We start from the raw sequence: 22,910 nt of genomic DNA, 5'->3' as shown, positions 1-22,910 counted from the left end.
TCCAAGTTGAAGGTAAATCTGGCAACCCGAGAACGTTGTTTCGATAGGAGGCGCTGTGACACTACAGACAGGAAAAGTTGATGGGTTGCCAGATTTTGTAAAGGTTAAAACAGTCCTACAACCATTCTTTTGTCGGAAATGAGAATATGTTATATCTATATAAAGTGTTAATCAGTTTGCTCATATCGGAGAACCGTTAAAGATTCTGTGTTACCCGAAAACACACGGGATATCTTTAAGGCTGAAACCGCGTTTATAACGATAATACTGTTAACCACTAGAACTCTTTTCCATTTACCCTAAATATAGTTTCCTAAATATAAAGTGCATCCGGTCATTTTTAAAGAAAAATCGATAAGGGTGGTAAAGATTCAATCTGGCAACACAGACCGGGCAGCAATAGCACCGCTCTCTCTCTCTCTCTCTCCCTCTCTCTCTCTCTCTCTCTCTCTCTCTCTCTCTCTCTCTCTCTCTCTCTCTTCTCAGTTTAGCTTGCGCGAGCTTGAGTTCAGTCAGATGCGCGCGGGCAGCGAACAGAGGGCACCGCATCACACCGCATCACACCGCACCGCACGGCTTTGACGCTCTGGGATTTTTAACACAGAATATGTGTCACTTCGTGTGTATGTGTGTGAGACTTGTCCAGTGATGTGTATGCATGCGCGTGCGTGCGTCTGTACCGAAAGAGAGTGTGTGTGTGAAGAGCGCGAGCACTTACACCGATCCTGACCCAGTCACGCACACACACACACCAGACCGCAGGAGCGACGCTCTGAGACACGGAGATCACACACACACACACACACGCACGGACCCACGGACACGGGACACAGAGCAGGAATCAGGACCTGGATGAGTTTCTCCCATTAGAGCAGTCGGGAATGTTACTGGATTGAATAAGGAGTGCTTAAACAAGATCCCAGTGCGTGCACACAGGAGTCCAAACTGGTGTTGTGATATTTGAACAGGTTTAATTTGTGGGAGTTAATAGAAGAGCTCCTGCTGCTCCTGCTGCTGTCTGTATGAACTATAACAGAGAACTCATTAGAACTCGTTAGAACTTCTTTGCACGCGACTTTGGGATTACAGGAGAGTTATAGATTTGCCTTATTTGATTTTTTTTGTCCTGGTTTATGGAGGTTTTCTCTCGGACTAGAGGTGCGGGACTGTAGGCTCGGATCGGCTCGGCTCGGCTCGGATAAGATCGGCTGTTCACTCGCTGCTCTTCTCCGCGCTTCATAAATGGATTATTGGCTGATTCTGTGCGGCTTTTTGCTGCGCGTGACTTGCGCTGTGGAAGGTAAAGTCTCTTACAGCAATTCTACTTTATACAAAGTTTTGTGTCCAGTCAGTTATTCTCTCTCTCTCTCTCTCTCTCTCTCTCTCTCTCTCTCTCTCTCTCTCTCTCTCTCTCTCTCTCTCTCTCTGTCTGTGTGTGAGTGAGTGTGTGTGTGTGTGTGTGTGTGTGTGTGTGTGACTGGAGCTGTGAGGGTTTCATGTGATCACACTTTAGAGTTTTATTTCTAGTTAATATTAATGTTATTAAAATGTGTATAATATTAAGTGTATACATTGCTCGTGTTTTACTGATGATTTATTTAGGTAAAGCAGAATGACTACGGGCGCGCGCACACACACACACTCTATTTTTGCAGATCTCATTTATCTCTTAATTCTAGTGAAGCGGAAATCTTTCCTAACACACACATACACACACACAGAAATAGAGAGAGAGAGAGAGAGAGAGAGATAGGGGGGCCTGAATTTGTCATTATTTTTTGTGAAACTCATTTACTCTTGATTTGATCTACATTCTGTAATTCGACACTGTAACAGTGTTATGTCCTTCTAATTCAGTATGTGTGTGTGTGTGTGTCTTTGTGCGTTTGTGAGGGTGATTAATGTAATGACCTGCAGTAACACACACTGTACACAAAAGAAATCACTAGAATCCACTTGAAACCTTTTGGAGAGGTTTATATAGAAGTCTGAACATTTATATTTGATCTTGAGAAAGTTTCTCACATGTTAGAGAAATCTCACCAACTGAAAGATTTGCAGAGAGATTTTTCTCCTCTACGCCACATGCATTCTCCTCCAGCGCCACCTCACTCAGGCCCTTTTCCCTATAATCTATCCCAGTTTAACCTGTGATGAGAAGTCCGTCATGAGTGTATGTGTGTGTACATTAACTCCAACACTTTCTCCACTCCACACACATGGCTTTATTTCTAATTTATTCCTGTTTAAATGATTTCATCTTCTTATGCGTGAGAGTACGATGTGATAACACGGTAACACACTCCTCCCTGTCACATTGTTTTCATTTCCAGACCAGTCTGAATCTCTTACAATCTGTTCTGGTTTAAAATTTAGGCTTTTTTTTTTTTTTTTTTTTACTTTTTATGTAAAGATATATTTAATTATGTTTTAAATACTAGGAGTTCCTATTTATTTATTTATTTATTTATTTATTTATTTATTTAATTTGTGTTATTTATTTATTAACATTTTAATCACATATTCATTTAGTTCTATTTGATTTGATCTTAATAAAACAAAGAGTATAATGGAGCAGTACAGTAACACGCTCCATATGTCTACTGTCTCCACTTGAATCCCGAGCTCAATGTCCCTACATTGATTTTTGGACGGTTAAACCCGTATAACGCAGGATTATTATAGTCCCTGGTTCAGCGATGTGAGATTTAGTTATCTTTTGGAGAAAAAAAACCCATTCTGCCTAATTCCCTATTGCACTGTATGCATACTGTGTTTTATCCTTTTTGTTCTTTATCTTATCTTTTATGCTGATTGAGGGGGAAATGGGTTCCGTCCCAAATCACTCACTCACAGTTTTTTTTGCTCTTTCAGTCACAAGCTGATATAGTCCATTGATTTTTATGCTTTATTCCTCTTAAATAAAATTACTGTAGATAAATAATTGCAGTGTGAGGAGTATAATAGTGCACAGTAATGCAGTGATTAACCCTGTGCCATATTCTCTCCACTTTGGATCTTTGTTCACGTTTATTTCTAAGTTGAATAAAAATGTTGCGTGTAACGCATGAGCATTCTACAAGATCACATATTTTGATCATTTTTCCTTTTTGTTTTTTGTTCTGTATCTGCATTTTAATCTCTGTTAAGATGAAATCAGAGCTCTCTTTCTCACACACACACACACACACACACACACACACACACACACACACACACGCACACACACATTCGCATTCTGATGTGATTAGAGACCAGAGTGAGCTCCTGTTTTATTAACATTTATTATCCTGTATCATTGACTTTAATTGATTAGTTTTGTTTCCTGTGTTACACAACGACACACACTTTTTGCATATTGTGCTCTGTTTATTGCTGACTGGGACATGCTGCTCTGCCACTATATTTATTTATTTATTTATTTATTTATTTATTTATCATTCTTTCATATATCACCATAAGAGCTTTTTCAATAGATAAAACACTGAAGTGCTTGGTCTTGAGTCAGCTATTTATTTATTTGTTTGTTTGTTTGTTTGTTTGTACTCTGGTTGCATTAGGAATACAAAAATGACCCTGTATGTGTATAAAGAGTTGATTTGAATCAAATTTTAGAGCGGTGATCATGCTGAGCGTCACTGCAAAGCCGTTCCTGACTCGCACACACACGTCCCTCACACACGTCCTTCATATTTCCCATTTCACTTCAACTCTCATCACACTTTAATGCACTTTTCGAGATTCCCTACGAAAGAACAATGCATTATTTGTGCATGCGGAAGAATGATTTTTCTTTCGACGTAAGTTTATTTTACAGCGCTTGTGCATTTCTGAAACTCAAGGTCACATTAAAAGTTCGGCAGAAAGAGAAAACAACAAAGACAAGATCATCTTTCGCTTTGTAATTCATTCTGATAATGAAATCTCTCTGATGCTTGTGGAAAGTCATTTATATTTATATCATCTTAATAAGCTCAGTCTTTTTTTTTTTTTTTTTTTTACGTTTGTAAAGCTATATGAATCGGAAAGTTGACAAGACACAAAAAGATGCTGATTTTTATTTGTTTATCAATTCGATTAGTCTGTAAGTTCACTCACATTCAGGTTAATAATGAGGGTTATTAAATATCGCCTTTTCCAAAATTGTTCGGTGTTCATAAATTGTGTGTGTGTGTGTCCATGCACTGTAAAAACCTATAAATCTATATTTAAGCTGTAATGGTGTAAATGCAGTATGTTATTAAAACTAGATTATGTTAATACAGTTTCACAGTAAATGTGAACACATTCCGATTTTTCGACTCTAAATCACCTGATACTGTCGATATCATCGAATTAATATTCCCATCATAATTCAATGGTCATTATATATGAATAGAAGTGCATGTAATGAAGATTAGCACATTATTATGAATTTATTATTAGTTAAAATATATTTATTAAGTTTTAAGTATTGCATCAAATAAATGTAAAGACTGAATAATCGATTTTAGGTTTGTACCCATATATAACCTCATGTCAAGAGTGTGTGTGTGTGTGTGTGTGTGTGTGTGTGTGTGAGAGTTATTGCCACGTTACACACAGTAAAATCATTTTGTGATCATATTCAACATTTATTTCCTAAAAAAGAAATAAGGAACGTCTCCGCCAGAAGAAAGTATGTTAGTTCAGCATTTTTTGTATGTATCAATAAATTCCGACTGCAGATTGTTATCAATTTCACATCATGCGCAGTTTTTTCACGCGCCTGTGCTGAAGTTAAAAGAGCAGACATTTTCAGTACTCGGAAAGTACAAACTCTTTCACGTCACACGGCTCATTTCTGAAAGCATATGTGCAACATTCGAGCTCTTTTACACCGGTCCAGACGGATTTCGTGTCTTTATCAGCAAAGCTGGAGTCGAAATGATTAACTGCTCCATTTACTTATCACATTTCACATGGAGCCATCTGCTGCCTTTTATTACTGAATTTCTGATTACAGGTCATTTCCTGATTTTGTGTGTCTGATACAGTTTAGATGATTAGATAGCTAGATTATTACATTTGAAATTGATTTAGCTTTGAAATGAAATTTTGGAGTAAATTGAAATGTTTCCTCTTGTGTATTGTGTGCCGTGTAACTACTTTAACAGTGTTCGGTTTTTAATTCTTTAAATCTGCGAGATTAATAGACAGTCAGAAGCATAGATGGTGTAGCTAGTGTCACTGTTTGGACTTTTATGTCTCGTGTGTCTCGTTGCTGAAGGCTGGTCTCTGCTATACGTTCTACACAGGTTTAAATTTTATCGGATTGCGATGCAGATTTATTTTTATTTATTAATTATGAACAATGCTGGTTGACACAATACACACAGTAATGCATTATACATAAACATTGTTCGTGTCCTTCGTATTGTTCTCATAATCGGATCTGGTATAATTGCACTTACGCACTAGAATGAATTAGAAGGTACGTTATATATTTAGTTTGAAAATAGACGAGTTTTAGGACAGTTGTTTTATCACATTGGGTTCGTTGTTTAGCCCGAGCTGGTGGAGTAACGTTAAGAACTACTGTAGCTTTTTTATTAAACTACATTCTACCTGCTGTAGAGTCTACATTACAGAAATGTGAGACGATCCGTCTGCACGGGCCGAATGTCTGAGCAGTCGGATCAAGTCAAATCTCTCTCATGGGTCTGTAGCGTGAAGGCCAGCTTTCTGAGAAACATCCTTATTTTGGACACATTATCAGGGCCATAATTTTAGAATTATTTTATTTTATATTACTGTGATTACATTATCAAATGATCAAATAATTAGATTGCATTTGAAATGTGAACGAAGTTGCAGTGCTGCGTTCAACTGTCTGTGTCTCAGGACAGTTTTATCCCATAGCTGATGATCGTTTATTTACCCCATGATCACTTTAGCCTTGATCCTGCAATAGATTGTATCTCTTAATACAGGAAATGTTTTATCCCTTATACTGGGAAAGGTTTATCCCATATATGGGTAATGTCTATTAAGGGCAGTTTTATACTTTACCCCAGGACAGATTTTATCCCTTGTACCAGGACAGCTTCATCCTGGGACACTTTTGTCCCTGATAAAAAGGTAAAGAAATCTCTTATATCCACAATGCCCAGTGAAAATAAGTAATGTGTGTAAAACGTTAAAAAAAGGGTTTGGTTTATTATCTTGAGTACTCACACATTTTCAAACACTTTATATTATGATACCTTATTCATTTAGGTTCTTAAACACGCTCACAGATGCACCACACACACACACACACACTTTCACTATAAACACAGTCTTTATAAACAGATGATTTGACCTCTTCACTTTTACTGCTGAATAATAAACGAGAGCAGAGACATCACTCACAGTTTACTGCACTAATTAAACATCAACACTGAGAGAGAGAGAGAGAAAGAAAGAGAGAGAGAGAAAGAGAGAGAGAGTTCAATGTGATACAGACACACAGTGAGCATAAAACCGATAACGTCACAGAATTACCACAATTACATGAACACTGTGTGTGTTTGTGTGTGCTAGTGCATGTTGAGCAGATGTCCGCTGAGCGCAGTCGGCCATATAGGGGCTTCAAGACCATGTCATGTGACCTCTGACCACACATGCGCACACACACACACACACACACACACACACACAGACACTCCTTTTCAGGCTGCTGCTCTTTCAGCCCAGTGCTAACACGAGCAGCAGTGAGTGCATACCAAGTCACTAGCATGAGTGTACTAGAGAGTATTGTGTTGTACAGTATTGTAGCTGTTCTGACACATTGTGTATACATTAATATTCTGTTTAAGACACAGTGACAGGCAGTGTAAAGAATATGTTTCTAAACGCTGAGAGAGCTAGCTAACATTACTTGCTAAAGTTGCTACTAGCGATTCACAGATATGTACTACTTAGTACACTAGTGTGGCAGTTTGGAACACAGACATGGAACATTCAGTGATTGGCTGACCCTGTTTTCATGACATCGTTTTGTTGCTCCAGTTCAGCATTTTATATGCGAGCACCATGTGTTAGAAATAAGCAGCTCAGCTAATTGTGTGTGTGTGTGTATATATGTGTGTGTGTGTGTGAAAGAAAGAAAGAAAGAAAGAAAGAAAGAAAGAAAAGCAAGGGGTGGGACTACAGAGAGACTGATTTTTTTGCACTGCTCTGCTTTTGTACTAGTTTTGGCAATTCAGCTATGCAATTATTTGTCATGCCAATAAAGTGCATGAAAAATTTTAAACTAAAAACTGTGTGTGTGTGTCTGTGTGTGTGTCTGTGTGTGTGAGAGAGAGAGAGAGAGAGAGAGAGAGAGAGAGAGAGAGAGAGAGAGAGAGAGACCACCCGAGCAGAATAACAGACACAGATAAGAATAAAGACAAAAGAGGCAGAAAGAGAAAGGGAGAGGCAGAGAGAGGAGGCTGTTAGAGTAGGAGGGGTGTGTGTTTGTTTTTGTTTTTTTGTTATTTGTGGTGTGATACAAGAGGCTTAGAGAGTGAGACAGGCGGTTAAGAAGGTGAGACAGGAGGTTTAGAGAGTGAGACAGGAGGTTAAGAGAATGAGACACGAGGCTTAGAGAGTGAGACAGGAGGTTTAGAGAGTGAGACACAAGGCTTAGAGAGTGAGACAGGTGGTTTAGCGGGTGAGACAGGAGGTTTAGAGAGTGAGACAGGAGGTTTAGAAAGTGAGACGTGAGGCTTAGAGAGTGATACAGGCAGTTTAGAGGGTGAGAAAGGAGGTTTAGAGAGTGAGACAGGAGGTTTAGAGAGTGAGACACGGGGCTTAGAGAGTGAGACACGGGGCTTAGAGAGTAAGACGGAGGTTTAGAGAGTGAGACATGTGGTTTAGAGAGAGAGACACAAGGTTTAGAGAGTGAGACAGCAGGTTTAGAGAGTGAGACATGTGGTTTAGAGAGAGAGAGAGATGGGAGGTTTAGAGAGTGAGACATGTGGTTTAGAGAGAGAGACAGGAGGTTTAGAGAGTGAGACATGTGGTTTAGAGAGAGAGACACGAGGTTTAGAGAGTGAGACAGCAGGTTTAGGGAGTGAGACTGGTTGTTTAGGGAGTGACAGATGGTGAGATGAGCGGTTTGGGGAGTTTGAGGAGGAAGATGATTGAATAGTCACATGTTTCACTCTAGTTGTGTCTCTGGGTTTGACTTGGATTTTGAGTGGTGTGTGTTTGGGTGTGAGTTTATTCATTATGATCTACACTGGTCAAAGAGGAACGTAAACAAGATAAATAGCACTACTGAATATTTTGTTTTACTCTCCTGTTATGTGTAATGCAGGGATCAGGGTTTATTTCATGTGGAAATATTGCAGTGTAGTGAGTTAGTGATAAATCGGCCCAGACCTAACTCTCTTACAGATCAGCCGATAAACTGAGGTCTGAAAGAAAGCAGAACTCAAACAGGAACATGTGGCTTTCTCCCTGTGGACTAGTGCTCTCTCTCACACACACACGCTCTCTCTCTCACACACACACACACACACTCAATCACACACAGAGCTGTAACAGGACTCGGGCCGATGTGTGAAGTCCTGCCATGTTTCTGCCAGATGACCAGCACACTCTTAACAGATTCAACACCACAGTGGAGTTTCAGAGACCAAAGACCCCCCATGCACACACACACACACACACACACACACACACACACACACACACAAACCAAAGTTTACCTCATTAATGATTAAACCTTTTCATCTGTCTTTAATTAAACATTCATTTACATGTTCTGAGCTCTCCCAAATCTCTCTCTCTCTCTCACACACACACATATACACACACACATACACACACACACAATCCCCTCCCGGCTGTAGTAAATGATTGAGTGTTGTGGCTGAGAGTAGGTGAGTGTCGGCTGTGATTAGTGACCTGATCATGTGTGAAAAGCGCTTAGAACGGCTACTGGACTTCCACTGGACCATAAAACATCACCTGCTGTTCTCACACACACACACACACACACACACACACACACACACACACACACACTTTAACCCTTTCTTTGACCTCTTTCAAACATTATGTTCCAAACACTCATCTAAGTTTGTCCTTCGTCCCTTGCATTACCTGTGTCTAAGTGTTTGTGAGAGTCTTCTTCCCTCTGTGCTGTTTGAGAGTGTTTGTGGGCATCTCCTTTTGTTACCATGTGTCTCTCATGGTGCTAGTGGACTTCACGTTTCCTCTGAAGTGTCCCGCTTGAGTGTTGATTGCGTTGGTGTAAATGTGAGGAGACACTCAGGACAGTGAGACAGAGTTTTATGTAGTAGTGCACACTACAGGAGGGGTAATTACAGAAGGACAGGAGGTGTGAAACAGTGGGATGTGTATTAACCTCAGCAAATGTCCTAGTGTGTCCTCTCACTCACTCACACACACACACACAGACACACACACACACACAATCATATACACATCTGTTTAACAGTGTGATTTCCAATTTTATAGATAGAGCTACTCTATATGGAGTTATATTAGTGAACAGTGATGGAGTCTTGTTGGAGAAATATAAGCAGTGCTCACACACTCTATCACACACACACACACACACACACACACACAATCTGAGTTTGTGTTATTAAGGGGCAGTGGAGCTGAACAGCTCAGATGAGAGACAGACAGCCCGAGCATGAGGTGCTGAGAGCAGGACAATAGGACAGACGGGTGATTTGGGACAAAGCCGACATGCTGCAATGAGTTTAGTGAAGTCTCCGAGAGAAGGGCGCATTCTCCATCTCTGTATTGGAACTCAGCCACACAGACATGGGCATCACTCAGACAAGTTTCATCAATCTCACTCTCACCTCCTCACACTCCTAATCTTTCTCTGCCTCTGTCTCTGTCTCTCTCTCTCTCTTTCTCTCACTCATCCATGTTTGAGTCCCAGCAGCTCGTTGTCTCTGCTTACTGATAAGACTTGACAATTTGTGACGTGTGTGTGTGTGTGTGTGTTTGAGAGAGAGAGAGAGAGAGAGAGAGAGAGAGAGAGAGAGAGAGAGAGATGCGTTTTTAGGCACTGTTTTCACCAGATCTCAGTCAGTGTGAGTGTGTATGTATGTATGTGTACAAATTCCCTCCTTATTGACACCTACATGATAGGTGGAGTGTGTTACTGTGTGTGTGTGTGTGTGTGTGTGTGTGTAGTTGCCTCAGACAGCAGACATGTCACCATTTCTTGGCAAAACAATGCTGATGTTCCAGTTCCAGCTGCAGTACACAGTTTCTTTCTCCTCTACCGGCTGTGTCTCAAATGCAGTGTGTGATAAAACTCACTCTTATAACTTATCGTTGCATTTAACGGTTACAAAACAGTCAGTTCCTGTTCTTACTTATATTATAGCAACTATAAATAGGGTTGCAAAATTCCTGGAATTTTCAAGGCTGGAAACTTTCCATGGGAATTAATGGGAATATATGGAAATAAACTGGGAATTTTAAAAAAAAATGCAGAGTTGCCTATAACAAGGAACTTAAATGTAGTTAAAAAAAATCTTAACAGCATAATTTTGTTTAAAACAAGATTTAATGCAATTTAAGTTGAATTTGTACCCTGCATTCCTCTGTCACTTGCACACAGCACACTGCTTACTGGAGGGCCAATGAGGCCACACCCCCTGCATGTACTTGCATTCCTCCATAACATGCACAGTAACACTTTATTTTAGGGTCATTTAACTAGTTGCTTATTAGCATGAATATTAATAGAATATTGGCTATATATTAGTACATTCTTAATTGTACCCAATACCTAAACTTAATAACTACCTTACTAACTCTTAATAAGCACTAAATTAGGAGTGTTACACATACACAGATAATTTGGTGACCCTCTCCCACACACTCACTCCCCCCGAAATAAAAAAAATTCCTCTATAAAATAATGTTTATTACAATTATTAAGTTTATTATGTTTATTACAAGCATAATAAAGTTTATTATGCTTTTGTGTTACTCAATGAAATAATCGATTAATGTTCTACTTACAATTAAATCAGTCAAGACGTCATTTTTAAAATTTGTATTACCTTGCATGCATGTCTGCTTATGACCAAGCAAAATGTTTGTTTATGTTTGTATATAATATAGTTTATATAAATTTCCAATTAATTCCCATAAATTCCCGTAAAGTTTCAAATTTTGAATATTTCCAAAATTCCCCAGATTAAGTTCCCGTGGAAAGTTTCCGGAAATTTGCCAGAAATTTACCGGAAACTTTCCACCCCTGTGCAACCCTAGCTATAAACAGCCTTACCAACCTCCCTGACAGCCTTTTTTTTTTTTACTATTTTTTACACCCATTTATGTTAAGTCCCAGTGTATGAGCTGTTACTATGGAAATGATAATATATTAGATCCAGAGCATTACTATAAACTAATAGCTCATTATACCACAGCACAGATAAATGCTTGAATCTAATTGGTCAGACGTTGCACATTATTTTCGTATTACTTCACAGGTACTTCTGACTGTAACACAAACGATGTTTGATATTAATTTGTGCAATCAAATTAAGTCTCATTAACCCCCTCCCCCCACCCCCCAAAACAACACCACCACCACCACCACACACACACACTTTAATTTTTTAAATGGCGATTAAATCTCTAGCGTGCTTTTTCGGCCCCGTCCTGAATCGAGCCGTATAGATCCACCAGCAGCTCCAGACTAATTAGTCAACCAAGTGGCGTCCGATCGAAGCAAGGTCTCATAAATAAGTAAGGGGAGCAGCAGGCTGCCTGCTTAATTAACCACGGAAGTGCAACCTGCCCTCTCGTGGCCTTCATTCCCCCCCTACGGAGTGTGTTTATGTGGATAGAAACACCACCCAGTCATCCACCATTGATTGACGGGTCACTAAATTGAATCAGGTATCATCGCGATGCGCTTAGCCACTAATCCCACAGGGAGAGAGAGGAAGAGAAGAGAGAGGGATCTGCTGTCTATCTGACACTCTTCATGTAAAATAATGCAGAATATAGCACACACACACACCACTCACACACACAAACACACACACACACCATCTGGTGCTGCGTTATCCGACTCTTCTGTTTGTCTGCTCTGTCTTTTCATGTCAATATGGCAGCTTTCACACCCTTCTGTGGTTTTTTCTCACTTCAGAGTCTCGGAAGATTTCCCTGCTCCCTGTTAGATGCCTGCACCGCTCTTGGCTCTGTCCCAAATCCAGAGTCAAGAGTTATTCGCTGTATTAAGGCTAGGTTCCAAACATAAAAGAAAGGAAATATTTTATGGTGGTTAATTGTTGTTGGAATGTTCATACTGTGTGTGTGTGTTTGCATGTGTATTTGTGTATATGAGTGTGTTTGTGTGAGTGTGCGTGCATGTATATGTGTGCGGACTGTCAGGGTGTGGAGGACCAAAGCTCTGTAATTAGATCAGTAGCCGCCAGACCAGCTTCACGGCTGATGGGTGTGTTTGTGCGTGCATGTGAGTTTGTGTATGTGTGTGTGACCTGTCACTTTGTCTCTACATACTGATTCTGTTCTTCACACACACAGACACACGCACACACACACACTCTCCTGTGAGAATCTGAGAATCTCTGTTCTTTGACACTTCTGCTGTTCTTGTGTTATATGTTGCCGCTGTCAACTCACACAAACACATACACACACACACACACACACACACACATACACACTGTTTATCAGTAAATGATTTACGGGATTACTTTGACCTTCAGCTTATCACATAGTAACACGACTCACACTTCTTCTCCCCCCATCTTTCTCTCTCTCTCTCTCTCTCTCTGTCCCTGAGAAGAACAAAGAAGGGACTAAAACAGAAAGAAAGAGAGAAAGAAAGAGAACAAATATGTAAAAGAGCAGAATGAACAATGAGACGGTGGAAAAGAAAAGAAAAAGGAAGCAAAGAAAAGAAATATAGAAGAAAGACAATGAGAGTCGAAAGAATGTGCGTGTGTTGAAACGAGGCTGCTGATTGGTCCCACTTCAACAATGACATCATCAGCAGCTGTTAGCGAAATGTAAATGTTTTTTCTTCAAAGGTTTATGTTCATAAAAATCATCTTTTTAAATAACAGGAAGTCTGTGAACTGGGTTGAGAGCTGAGAGCTAAATAAAGGTCACTCAACCGAGGGGAAATGAGCACAAGGAAAGTCAGCTAGGGCACATAAAACCTGTCCACACAAAAGTAATCCTCATTTCTATCATTTGCATGTTTTGCTAAAGCACTGGAAGTCATTTAGCATGAGGTCTTAGTTGTTGTGTTTGCGCAGTATGAGGTTAATGAAGTGTGTGTCGATTAAATAACACTGATTTATCAGCGTCAGCCATTTGGGACACGAGTGAAAATACACACAGTCACAGACGTGAATAATAATAACAATTATCCTCGCTCTGAGTTAATGACGCTAAAGAGCACCTAAACACACACCACACTGAGTGCAGAGCGTGAGACAGAAATATATCAGCATATAAATATATAAATACACATCATTAACACACAGCTGTTTCTCAGTACACTCAGTTTGGGCTCTGTCCCAAATCAGGCAGTTATCACTGTGCACTACGTAGTGTCAGGTAGCGCTGTGATCAAACACTCACACTTTATTCTAAACAGAAATTAATAACACAGATTGCAGACTAGATTAACACACTAATATTTGTTCACTAGCATGTGGTTTGGGACACAACCTTTGTTAATTAGAACTAGAAGAAGGGAAAATGAAGTATTTGTCAGTATGGTGCTTTTGGGCGATATTATATTATTGATCTTGCTTGTTTATTAGAACACAGCCTTTCTCATTCATCTATTCTCAAATCCTGAGTGTGTGTGTGTGTGATTCCCTTAACAAGCTGTCATGAGAGTCAGCAGTAGAGCTAACCAATCACCTGGAGACTGTTAACAAGGGAAGTAAGGCTGGGATAATGACTCGCAAACGCTTTATTCGACAGGAAGCTCAGTGATCATGGTGATCACGGCTGTGTCACAAATCCAACTGTGTGATTGTGTGATACCTATCTTATTAGGTAGCAGGAACATGTGGTTTGAGACGGGACACAGACGGCATGTGACAAAAAGTCACTAGCACTGAGAGCTAATTAACTAATTAGTGTGATTGAGACAGCACTGTGCCGAAATCAGCACTCAGATAAAACCATGACCAAGACAGGAAGTGCTTCTACACCTGATTCTTTGTGTTTTGGTGTTTGGGATGGACCCGTAAGAAGGACTACTTTGTAATAAGATTGCTAATAAGATGCTAAATGTAGTTTTTGGGACGGAGCCGAGGTGGCAGATGAGTTTTATTGTGCGTAGCTGTGTGTGTGTGTGTGTGTGTGTGTGTGTGTGTGTGTGTGTTTACACACATTGTTGGGAAACATTGACAAATGTGCAACACTTCAATTTTCACACCCTCACCAAGGTGTCCTGTCTCTCTCCCTCTCTCTGTCGCTCACACACACACAGACACACACATACACACTTGAACACCTGGCACTGTGTAAGGGAACATGGCAGTGTTATATCACCATATAGTTAGAGTGTGTGTGTGAGAGAGAGAGAGAAAGCCAGCAGGCTGAATCTCACTCGTGATAATCCAGGAAGAGGAAACTGGACACTAATAAATGAACTGCGAGGATGTGTCTATCATCTCTCTCTCTCTCTCTCTTTCTTTCTCTCTTTCACTCACACACACACACACAACTATTTTTATTTTTTTATTGTTGTGTTTGTTTCATGCTGCAGGAATGTCACACAGTGTGAAGCCTCAAGCATTGTGTGTGTGAGTGTGTGCGTGTGCGTGTGCATGCGTGTGGCTCTGAAACTCAGCAGACATTATTCTGAGGTTGTGTGTTGAACAGGCAGACAGGTACATACTGGCAGACATGCAGACAAACAGAGAGACAGAGCTACTCCGGTGTGTTCACACATCAGCATGTTTTCACAACTGAGCTGCTGATCATTTCCCAGGACTTTTACTGAGTCAGTGTTCCTGGGAATTCGACTCCCAGATTCGGTTCACACTCAACCTGTAATTATCATGACACCACCTTCTGTGTGACTGGACTGTAGTTTAGAGCAGTGACGCCCTCATGTAGCACTTCCTGTCTGCCCAAGTTACGGGGTGTTGAAGGTGAGAAGACTTTCACCGTTTGCATCTGGAAGCCTTGTTCTCTTTCAGGTGTGTAAATGTGAGCCCTTCCTGTAAACACTCACCACCTGCCATCACCTCAGACACTCCCCCTCGGGTAATACTGTGTTTTAAAATGACCTCAGAAGTGAGAAGTCAGAGTTATGTCACCTTCTACATTTGTGTGTATGTGCTACACAACGCGGAAAACCCCGGACCTTGTATTTCTTTTTTTCTCAGACCATCCTGAGCTCCTGAATAGGAATTTATGGTTTTTATTAGTCGAATGCAGCGATATTGTACATTTCAGAAGCAGAACCTTACCCAGAATGCACTGCTGCTGGCTTGGGTTTTACTCCACCTTCTCTTACTCTTTGTCCTCCTCCGTGTACATTCACTCTGCACTTACTGGGAACCTGTGAACAGATGGAAGACTGGATGGATGAATGGATGGCTGGATGATTGGATGGATGCATCATTATAGATTTTGGAGAGATTTATAGGGTGTAATGAAGTTGTAGGAAATGAATGAATCCTTCTGGAACCTTCTGCGGGAACAGAAGATACAGTAAATATTTCCTACAATGTGAACAACCGGATACACTGGTGTGTGTGTGTGTGTGTGTGAATTAAACATTGGCATCATGGTGAGATTCCTATTACCCTGACCTTTAATACCCTCAGCATACTTCATATATATCTGCTTTTTGCTCTCACCTCTCTCTCTCTCTCTCTCTCTCTCTCTCTCTCTCTCTGTCTCTCTCTCTGTGCCTCACTGTTCTCAGCTTTGGGGCATTTTGAGTTATTTATACATGTTGGCTTCTCTTTATCATGCCAGACTGAGAAAGCTGGAGGGAACAACAATAAATAGAGTGAGAGAGAAGAGGGCAACAAGAGATAATAGAAAACAATAGTGTGAGATAGGAAAGAGAAGATGAGGACAGAAAGAGGAATGTAGGAAAGCTGAATAAAAAAAAAAACAAAATGAGACACGAGTAAGAGAAAGAGAAAGTTTAAAAGCTAGGGAGAGACAGTAATTAGCATAAAGTCATTAATATTCATATTCAGGCCACAGGCTTGAGAGACAGATCAGTTTCAGGTCTGGGTTAAGAGTGGGCTCTCTAAATGGCACACTACAGCTCGTAAGGGTATGTGTGTGTGTGTGTGTGTGTGTGTGTGCCATCATATAAACAACTGCCGTCATGTCATTTAGTGAAAGCAATTCATAAACAAGAGCCTGAAACTATGTAGTAATCTGTAATTAAAGTCACGTGACAAAGCCACAGTGAATCAGAGCACCACAAACACACATACACACACAAACACCTGCATTTCTGAGATCTTTAAATTACACATCTGAGTGTTAAGTTTCCTGGTGATCCGACATATGGAATCTCTATCTATCTATCTATCTATCTATCTATCTATCTATCTATCTATCTATCTATCTAAATAGAACTACACATAATTTTTGTATTATTTATGGTTACCTTTAATGTTGTGGTACCTCGATGTTCCTGTTTTCACTTCATTACCTCACCAGCCTCTCCTGTTTCTCTCTATTGAAGTTAATTAGACAAAAAACAACCCACAGTTTGTCGTGTTACAGAGAAACCACAAACAGTTCTGTCCTCAAGACTTCAAAAAAACTTACAGCTTCACCTCTGACTGTTTCAAAGCACTGATAGTGGAGACTCCTTCCGTAAAATTCACCACAGCAGTTACTATAAAAACAATAACATGCTAAAACAAGCGTCGGTATATAAAATCACCAGAATCACAGTGCAAAGGAACAGAACTGTAGTGTCGTTATTTCACACATCTTTTTATAGAATTTCCAACAGGATATTTAATTTAGGGTTTTGCATCAGTAAGGAATTCCTTCTCCTATCTCATCATTAATAGTGATAAACTATTAATGGGCACTTAAGCTAACACTAGCACACTATGATAACACACACACTTCACAGACACACACACTTCACACCCCGAGAGGACGGAACACACTGATACTGCGAAATCAAGAGCTGAGGTGTTAAACTATTAATGAGCACTTAAGCTAACACATTAGAACACACACACTCGCACAGAAAGACAGACAGATTGTATTGCCAGACAGTCTCACTGCAGGAGTCTAATTTCACTAACTGTTCAAAAAAAGGCAAAAGGAAACTTTAAAAGAGTGAGAGGTGTGATGCATTTTGGTCATTTTTACTGTTTAGAGAGGATTGACTATTTAAATGAATAAATAAAGAAACACACACACACACAGTCTGTAATGAGTGACTAATTACTGAGCAAGCAATTTCTATGGTGTAATGTTGCTGACATCATATTCTTACTGTAAGGTTTGCGTGTGTCACTACTGTGTGTGTGTGTGTGTGTGTGTGTGTGTGTGTGTGTGTGTGTGTGTTAGCTTAAGTGCTCATTAATAGTTTAGCTTGCCAGATCTTGATTTCACAGTATCAGTGTGACCAGTTCTCTTGGGATATAAATGTGTGTGCATGCATGTGTGTGTATGAGTGTGTGTGTGTGTGTGTGTGTGTGTGTGTGTGTGTGTGCGTGTGCGTGTGTGTGTGCGCACTTTCTGACCTAAACGGATGATACACAGCCACCATAATGAGCTGGAACACATTCACACATACACACTGATTCATAAGCACACCTGGTGCACAGACATCTACCCTCAAGGCTCCTGGTAGTCACACACTCACAAACACTCACACACATACACACACGCACACACACACACACACACACATGTAATTAGAGAGAGAGAGAGAGAGACTCCATTTTTATTCACTACGGGAAATGAAACAAAAGTTGTCCAAGACCTTTATTACACACACACACACACACACACACACACACCATTGTTGTTGTGTTTTTGATTAAGGAAATGTTACCAAATGCACAAATAGATTTTAAATAAAAACATGAAACACACACACAAACACATAAACACACACACAGCATGTTGTGTTCGATACTATTTTCCAGGCAGTACAGCAGTTTGAGCAGTAGCTATGGTAACAGTCTGTTCTGGTCTCTTTATCTTACCTTATTTTATTTTTTAAATAAAATATTTATATTTAATATTTATATCTATTTTTTTAATTCACAGGTCTTTTTAAATCACGGCTGATATTACAGCCGGGCTTCACTGGCACTGTGTGATAGACCAGAGAGACTAACAGAGAGAGGAGAGAAACTGTGAGACTTGATGGACAGCAGGTGGATGGAGGGATTTTGAGAGAGGTTTTGTTTCTGTCTTGAGTTTATTCAAAGGAAAATTTTCAAAAGCCCCATCTCTTGTGTAAATACCCCCTCACCCACCAGCACCCAAACACAACCACCCCCTTCCCCAGAGCCAATAAAAGCAGTAACAAAAGCTCTGAGCGCCCAATCAGGTTAATGGCTTTAATAGATTTAATGGAGTGTTTTCTTCTCTCACTGCTGTTGACACATCTCTGTGTAGTGTGGCCAAACACTGCTTGTGTGTGTGTGTGTGTGTGTGTGTGTGTGTGTGTGGCATTGCACTGTCTCTATGCAATGTCACAACAAAGCGCCGGAGAGAGGCAGCAAGAAAAAAAATCAATTAAGTAAAGAATAAAAAAGACAAAGTCATAGTGAGTGCTGGAGTTATCAGCTTTTAATAAAGTGTGTGTGTGTGTGTGTGTGTGTGTCAGTACGGACAATGACCACTAATTTAATTGTCATAAAGCTCAGCATAAATACTCATCTTTCAAACTTGAAATTCTGCACAAAATTCTATTTTCCTTTTTTTGTAAATCTATTTAAGACTTATGTCATGTTTGGTAGTTTGTTGTTTCTGATTTTCTAGTGTTTAATGTTTAAATTTTAAAGTTCAGTGTTTTGTAATTAGTTGAAGTTTTGTATGATGTTTTGGTGTTTGATGTGGGTTGTTATGTTTACTGTTGTTTACTGTTTGATGATTGGTTTAGTGTTTCATTGTTTAGTGTTTGATGCTCAGACTGTAATAATAACATTTACAGCATAAAACTATTTTTACTGTTTGATGTTTCAATTTCATTGTAATTTTTTTGTCTGGTGTTTTATTTTCATGAAAGATTTTATTTTTATGGTGTTTTTAGGCTGATTGACACGGAACATGTAGCTTTGAGGAATTGATGATTAGCATTTATGATGATTAGTTTTTTTGGATGGGGTTTGACTTTTGGTGTATAGTGTTGAGTATTTCATGTGTAGTGTTGATTACAGTGTCACCATTTGGTTTTGATGGCTGCTGTTTCCTTCCCTCTGGTTGCTGTTGGATATTTGGCGTATAAAACTGAGTATTTAATGTTCAGCGTTTGGTTAATGACATGTGATGTGTAGCAGTTGGTTTTGACACCTGGTGTTTTCATCTGTAGTATTGGAGGTTTTAGCATGTTAACTTGTGACATTTGGTTTCTGTATTTGATGTGTTTTTGTTTGTTGTACAGCACGGAAACTAAAACCAAGCTTGTGAAACATTGGGATAAAAATCTTGAACTAATCTCACCTGCCTCGGGGCCAGCCATTAAAGCCAAGTCATTAAGTCCGTAAAAATTCTTCTAGTCTTAATAATGGTGTTTTTACACACACACACACACACACACACACACACACACACACACACACACACACACACACACACACACGCACTGTCTTTAAGAGGGTTGGTTGTTGGTACAAAGAAATATTTTAAGAGGTTTGTAACCTAAAGCAAAGAGTGTGTGTGTGTGTGTGTGTGTGTGTGTGTGTTGGACACTCTGACTCTCTCTGTTATTAGCTCTGCTCTGTCATTATCGGATTAGAGACCATGTGTGTGTGTGTGAGTGTGTGTGTTTGTATGTGTGCGTGTCAGCAGGTTTTTTTTCAGATTTTTGTCTGAAGCAGCTTGATAATGAGTGTGTAATCCACTCGTTTAAGTTGGACAAACAAACACATGGATATGGAATGCTAATCTCTGTCAGGAATTCTGGGAAGCGCAAGTTTAATGCCATGTGCTGGTGTAATATTTTCACTTACTAACTAACAACCTAGTACACACTATGGAATCCTACATGGTAAACAAATGGCTAGATTAGCTAGTAACACATTTTAGCTAGCTTTATAAAATGATAAAAAAAAAAATAAGCCAACAGAATGTGTGTGAATTTGATGTGGAATAATGTATGGACAATTATGTCTAAGAGAATATACTGTGTGTGTGTTTGTCTTTGTGTGATTTACCTTCTTATCTAAGACACAGTTTGCATGGATTTGCTATTTTTCAGCACCGCTAGCAAAGTGTTCACAATAGAGAAAACAGTGGAACACACACACCTTTTTTCACTGACTCAGAACACACACACACACACACACACACACACACACACACACACAAAGTCTTTAGTTTTCACATATACAACACAGGAAGTTGGGATAAGAGAAGAAGCATTACAGAAGCATCATGGTGGTCCTTAAGCTTGAAACCCAAACTTCAGCTCAATAACCCATAGCCTTAAACACTGCACACACAAATACATTTATTAGTGTGTTTGTTTGATTACAGAAACATTAATGGACACCAAATGGGCCACAACAGAGCTGGCATGGACCTCACATCCTGAGACAGGGGTAAGTGTCTATCTGTATGTCTTTCTATGTGTCTGTCTGTCTCATTTACTCTCTATCTGTGTGTGTGTCTGTGTCTCTCTCTAGGTGTCTGTCTTTCTGTCTTTTTGTGTTTCTATGTGTCTCTATCTGTCTCTTGCTTTGTTTATATATCTGATTTTCTGTCTGTCTCTACATCTATATGTTTGTAATCTATTTATTTTGAGTATTCAAGAAAATACAGTATTTTTTACTGCAGCCTGTAGTGTATAAGGACTGTGAATCGTTTTTATATTAGAGCTCTCTCTCTCTCTCTCTCTCTCTCTCTCTCTCTCTCTCTCTCTCTCAGTGGGAGGAAGTGAGTGGCTATGATGATGCCATGAACCCAATCAGGACGTACCAGGTGTGTAATGTCCGAGAGCTGAACCAGAACAACTGGCTACGCAGTGACTTTATACCGAGGAAGGACGTGCTCCGTGTGTATGTGGAGTTGAAGTTCACTGTGCGGGACTGTAATAGCATTCCCAACATTCCCGGTTCCTGCAAAGAGACTTTTAATCTCTTCTACTACGAGTCTGACTCTGACTCGGCCACCTCCACCAGCCCATTCTGGATGGAGAACCCATATGTCAAAGTGGACACCATTGCTCCGGACAAGAGCTTCTCTGCACTGCTGTCAGGACGCGTCAACACCAAGATCCGCAGCTTTGGCCCGCTCGCCAAGAGCGGATTCTATCTGGCGTTCCAGGACCTGGGAGCCTGCATGTCGCTCATCTCTGTACGGGTGTTCTATAAAAAGTGTTCAACTTCCATTGCCAACTTTGCCGTCTTCCCTGAGACGGCAACTGGAGCAGAGGCCACGTCTCTGGTGATTGCCCCAGGGAACTGTGTCCCCAATGCTGTGGAGCTGTCTGTCCCCCTGAGGCTCTACTGCAACGGAGACGGAGAGTGGATGGTTCCTGTCGGTTCCTGCACCTGCATGGCTGGATTTGAACCCACCGCTAAAGAAACACAGTGCCAAGGTAAGATAACAAACAATATTAATCATGCACAATTTAGCTATGATGCGTAGAGTTACGGGTAATGCGGGATTCTAAAGAAATGTGTGTCACTGTAAATCTTATAATTTGATAATCAAAGTCATGCCTAACAGACTAAATCTTAACGGTACACTTCTGTCTTTATCGATTCGGGTGACTTACGGTAGCTTGAGGTGTTGAGCTAGTTTTTCTGGTCTGCAAAGGAGATTCAGATACTTAGCCTCAATTTGAGCAGAACGAAGGAGTGAATAAGTAAATGTCTGTTAGGGAAAGAGAGGGAGAGAGAGAGGGTGAAAAAGAAGAAATCACACTGAGGTGAATTTAAGTGCAGTGAAGTGAAAACCACAAGTACTGGAAAGGTCAAAGCGAGAGACAGAGTGGAAATGATCCGGTGAAACTTTAACTCTCTGTTCAGGACAAAATGACCCACTTTATTAAGTATTTAATATAACCTAAAATAAAAAAAACTTTCTCATACCCAGCTCACATGTATATTGTTATTTTTTTCTTTTTTTGTTTATTTTTAATACTAAGATGATATTTTTTAGTGATAGTATTTAGGGGTGGAGCTAGAATTGCTCCTAAGTGCTGCTTGGTTATGTAGCCAAAAAGTGACTATGAAAAACAGACTCGTTGGTTTTGTGCTGGTTTTAGCATCAGCACTTTTTCTTTTTGGCTTTAACTGCAGCGTCAGAGAGGATTTTACCAATTTGCTTTTATTGTTGTCATAATAACCCCTTCAGATGTCTTCCAAGCTGGCCAGGGATAAACTTTGGTGTTTTTTAATTCCTATTTTTAAACTTTTGGTTTTCTGCTTCCTGATTTGAAAAGTTCACACTAGCACTGACATGAAAATAAATGACTATCAAATCTGCACAGACTTTTTTAGAGTGAGGTTAATGCTAACTAGTGTACACTTCATTAGGGTTAATGCAGCGAGGGAACATGAGTGTGGACGCAACTCCCTGTTTAAAACCTCGTTTATTCTCTCAGAGCAGCTGAAGGTGAAACCGGCCGGAGACTGAAGCCGATAAACTCTCACTAAGCAAACAACTGGAAAGGAAAAGAGGAAAAAACCTGTCTTTCTCACTCCCTCTCTCCATCTGTCTTTATCTCTCTCATTCACATA

At 40.0% G+C, this 22,910-nt stretch overlaps 1 protein-coding gene across 2 annotated transcripts in view; it reads left to right on the top strand.

Moving 5' to 3' along the window:
* Positions 1–502: 502 nt before the first annotated feature.
* Positions 503–22,910, top strand: part of LOC132854992 (ephrin type-B receptor 3-like) — a 38,003-nt gene continuing 15,595 nt past the window's right edge. For both annotated transcript variants that reach the window (XM_060883697.1, XM_060883688.1), the window contains exons 1-3: positions 503–1,300; positions 20,701–20,765; positions 21,091–21,763. In XM_060883697.1, the coding sequence (XP_060739680.1) occupies positions 1,243–1,300; positions 20,701–20,765; positions 21,091–21,763 (796 nt within the window). In that variant the 5' untranslated portion in view covers positions 503–1,242. The remainder of the gene's footprint in view (positions 1,301–20,700; positions 20,766–21,090; positions 21,764–22,910) is intronic.

This window comes from Tachysurus vachellii, chromosome 1, assembly GCF_030014155.1.
Source record: "Tachysurus vachellii isolate PV-2020 chromosome 1, HZAU_Pvac_v1, whole genome shotgun sequence".
NCBI classification, from domain to species: domain Eukaryota; kingdom Metazoa; phylum Chordata; class Actinopteri; order Siluriformes; family Bagridae; genus Tachysurus; species Tachysurus vachellii.
Note: the sequence above shows the minus strand (reverse complement) of the source record. Positions and strands in the feature narration are given on the sequence as shown.